At 38.1% G+C, this 4,217-nt stretch overlaps 1 protein-coding gene across 1 annotated transcript; it reads left to right on the plus strand.

The window, feature by feature from the left end:
* Positions 1 to 202: 202 nt before the first annotated feature.
* Positions 203 to 1,726, plus strand: LOC149147877 (lysM domain receptor-like kinase 3). Its single transcript, XM_089441991.1, has 2 exons — positions 203 to 1,404; positions 1,498 to 1,726. The coding sequence occupies exons 1-2, from the start codon at positions 203 to 205 to the stop codon at positions 1,724 to 1,726; spliced, it is 1,431 nt and encodes a 476-aa protein (XP_089298117.1).
* Positions 1,727 to 4,217: the final 2,491 nt, after the last annotated feature.

The raw sequence follows: 4,217 nt of genomic DNA on the forward strand, positions 1-4,217 counted from the left end.
TATATAGGTTTTGGACATGTCCCACCAATTTCATTATTTTACAAAATGTGATTTAATAAGAAACGGCATTTTGTTATGGTTATCTAGAGTATTCTCAGATTTTATGCGTTCCAAACACCTCTCGCTTTAAAAAGTTGTGAGGACAGGGATTTCTTGATGAGGAGGAAGGGGAGATGAAAGGATGTGCAAGCTTAAACTCCACATGGTCCAAGAGCCCAAACCGTTGAGATCATCACAGAGAAATTCCACTCGTTCTTCTTCAGAGAACATAACTGGAAAAAACCCTAGTAGAAGCACAGACAGAAGCCTTGGGTCCAGCCTCTACTCAAAGGCCTCCTCTAGCAGCGCCGCTACTTCGCTTGCCAGTCTTAGGCGTTCCCTCCCGGCCAATCCCAATCTCTACAAATTCAAAGAACTCGCAGACGCCACCACACAGTTCACCTCTGGAAGGCTGGGGAATTCGTCCGTTTGGAAGTGCGTTCTCAGGGGAGAGACGGTGGCCCTCACGGTAAGAGACCAGAAGATAAAATCTGGGGATATCAGATCACGGCTCAGAGAGATCTGCAATACCCACCACGCCAGTATAATCAAGCTCTTGGGAGCTTGCTGCGAGGGAGACCAAGTATATCTCATCTCCGAGTACGTCCAGGGATCGAAGCTCGGGGACTGCCTGCGGGGCAGCAAAGTGCCGGGATACACGGTTCTGGGCTCCTGGATTTCTCGGATGCAGATCGCCGTGGACGTGGCTCAGGGGTTGGAATATATGCACCACGACAGCAATATGAATTACGTCCATAATTACGTAAAGTCCAGCAGCATTCTGGTAACAGAGCCAGGCTACAGAGCCCGATTATGCCATCTGGGCGCCTCTTATCTCGCCGGGGAATATGAGGTCCAGGACATTTTCGACACACAAGGGGATTCGAACTCGGGTATCCGGCCAATGCGTAGAGGATCCAGCATGAAGATAACCGGCACGCAGGGTTATATGGCGCCGGAATACATAGAGAGCGGCATCCTTTCGCAAAAAACTGACGTCTTTTCCTTCGGTGTCGTGCTGCTGGAGCTCCTTTCCGGCCACGAGCCAGTGAGGTATGTGCAGACAAAAGAGAGTGGGCAGAGGCTTAAGAGAATAAGCCTTATAGATACTCTGAATATCGTTTTTTCAGAAGGGGGCGAAAATTTTGCAGGGAGGCTGAGGTCGTGGATTGATCCTCGATTAAAAGACTCATTTCCTGTAGATTGCGCAGAGAGGGTAGCGAGGATCGCTGCTTCCTGCGTGGATGCAGACCCCGGAAAAAGGCGTGATATGAGATACATTGCAGGCGAGCTGTCAAAAGTGTTTATCATGTCTGAGAAATGGTCTGAGCGAATGCAAGCCAACAAGGGCTGGATCAGTGCTACGTTCGAGGCCAGATAGAGCCATTTCTGCGAATTTTATTCGCCATGTTTTGGTTTGAGCAGTTGACATTACGTTGATGTTACATTGATTTGCAGGAATAAGTATGAACTCAAATTAATTCGAGGTAATTTTGTCGGAGTGCTGACGGCAAACAGCAATTATGTGCGTAAAGTTCGACGGGAAACACTTTTTCTGGGGCCCACCGCAGGAACGAAAAATGAGAGAAATGGTGTGGAACTTGGAAGTGGAGAGGACAGTGAAAGAAACCCGCAACCAACTCTGACAGAAAAGTGTTGTTTCAATGTAATATTCTTAGAAATATAGATTCCATTTAAAATTTTCGAATGGGGAGACATTGTGTAATCAGGTTCTTTCAATAGTTTATTCGAATGGGGAGACATTGTGTAATCAGGTTCTTTCAATAGTTTATCTTTAAGCGTATATTCTATGCTTGCTAATACATTACCTCATTTAACTTGAAATTTTCGCATGAGGAGACATTGTGTAATCAGGTTCTCTCAATAGTTTATCTTTAATGCATATATTCTATGCTGGCTAATCCATTACCTTTTTAATATAAATATTCCATGGGTGCTGATCCATGTTCTTAATTTTTACATTTTTTCTCTTCTCTGATGGCGGATGCATGACCTCATGGTTTTTTTCCTTTTCCTCCCTTATGACTTCATCCATGATGGTTGATCCATGACTTCATTCTATCATTTGTTTTCTTATTTACCGTTGTTAATATATTATTTCATTTTAATTTAATTTTCATTCATAATCTTATTATTTCATTTGTTCCAAATGGTTAATATATTATTTCTTTTTAATTCATTTTTCAAATCTTATATATTAAAAATAATTTTAACTTTAAATAATATAAACTAAAAAGATTAAAAAAAATGATAATTACACAAAACATTACCTTTTTATTTTCTTAAAAAATGAGTAACCATCTCTCAAAAATGATCATAAACTTAGGCACATCTCTCAAATTCACATTTAATAAACAAAATTTTATTACAAATAGTATGTCATTCATGTTTAATAAAGAAAAGCTTATTGCAAATAATTTCTTGTATAGTACATTAGTTTTCACCTTGGATCATATATAATAATGATGAGAGAGAAGCCATGTGAACTTAAAGGAATGACTTTATTTCTAGACGATGTAAATTTGTTAGTATAGATTCAAGTGTGAAGTTTAAAGCTATGTTTCCAGTAGTGAATGAATATGCTTATATTATATGATTTAGATGGTAAGTTATCATGGTAAAATCAAGATATGTAACTCTTAAAGATATATTATAATATATAATAGCTTAAAAAGGTTATCGATATCACAAGAGGAGTTATGATTCCATTAGAGGGAAAGAAGAAATAACAATTACTGGGAAATAATTCTTCTATTCTTCTATTCTGGAGTGTTAGCCTTAGAACTCATCTCTTCTCATCAATGTGCCTTAAATAATTTCATCCTCCTTCTTTGACTTATCATTCAATTATTGAAAGCAAGTAAGAGTTTCGTGAGGAACGTCAACTCACATAGCTATGAGGGCATGGGTTGAATATAATCATATGGGAATTGTAAGAGTCCTACATTCCTCTAGTTAGAAATATTGTTAGCCATCATTTTCACTAATCATCTCATTATAATTGCCTTTAACATTCATTCCAACATTCTCATATTCATGCTCTATGTAGTCAATGTTATGTTCTTCATTTTCAACCATTTTACCAAATTGGAAATTCACTAAAATAACTCTATGAAGAGCAAAATTGTATATCTGGGATGAAATGGATGGTTGTAGGTGAGCGTAGAGGTTGGGCAAGTTAGGAATCCATCACCCTTTATGAATTTTGTACTCTTTTGATGCTTGAGACCTAAGTATTATTCTTATCAGCAATTATTAAAAAGCACACAATAGATTGGCCTCATTTTGTCCACAGTAAACAATATTAAAGGGGACAACATCGGCAAGGAATTTGATTAGAGAAGAAGAACATATTCCTTCTATTGTGCAGGGCACTCGAAGAGAGTTCCTTACATTTTAGTTGATAAATGAGATGCATGTAATGCTATGTGGTTCACAAAATAGTCCAGAATGAGAGTAGATGGAATGCGCTAAGAGAAGTAGAAACATATATATTAGGTCCTTTACATTTGTGGCCTTGTAACTTGGCTTGGGTATGATATATACACTAGGTATCTATGATTGGGTAGAAAATTGCTCGTCCGCATCTAGTTTCTCAAACCCATTTTTGTTCAAGGATAGGTCTTCTATCATTGTTTATGAAGACGAAAAATTTATATTATTTTTTGTTCTAGGTATTCTTATATTTGGATGTTGTGTACTTATGCTTATTTTTTTTTAAAGTTCTTAGTTTCTATGAAGCTCTTTGAATGTATGATCCTTATACTCCATCACAATTTTTAAAATTGCATTATGCATGCATTTCATTTAGATCCAGTCCTTCTAGAGAGGGCTCTCATTTGTTGATATTATCGGGAAATTGCATCTAAGGGCCAAAATTTGATAGCATTATTTCATGGATACACATATTTTGGTTAGAAGTGATGGGAAGGGATGCTATAACCATGGTGCCCCATGTTGCAAAAGTACATTCTGGGATACCACATACCATCATATCATATATGGACAATTGGTTTCTAAGCACATTTTAGTTGAGCCCCTAGTCATAATTGGACACCAAGCTCACCAAATCCATTACCTTCCACCCCCAAGTTGATGGCAAAGTAGAGGTTGTCAACATGTTGATTGTGCATATCTTGCACATGTACAAGTCCAAG

This window comes from Pinus tabuliformis, chromosome 9 (genome assembly GCF_031772625.1).
Source record: "Pinus tabuliformis cultivar Carrire ecotype Pingquan chromosome 9, CPIR1, whole genome shotgun sequence".
In the NCBI taxonomy this organism is placed as follows: Eukaryota; Viridiplantae; Streptophyta; class Pinopsida; order Pinales; family Pinaceae; genus Pinus; species Pinus tabuliformis.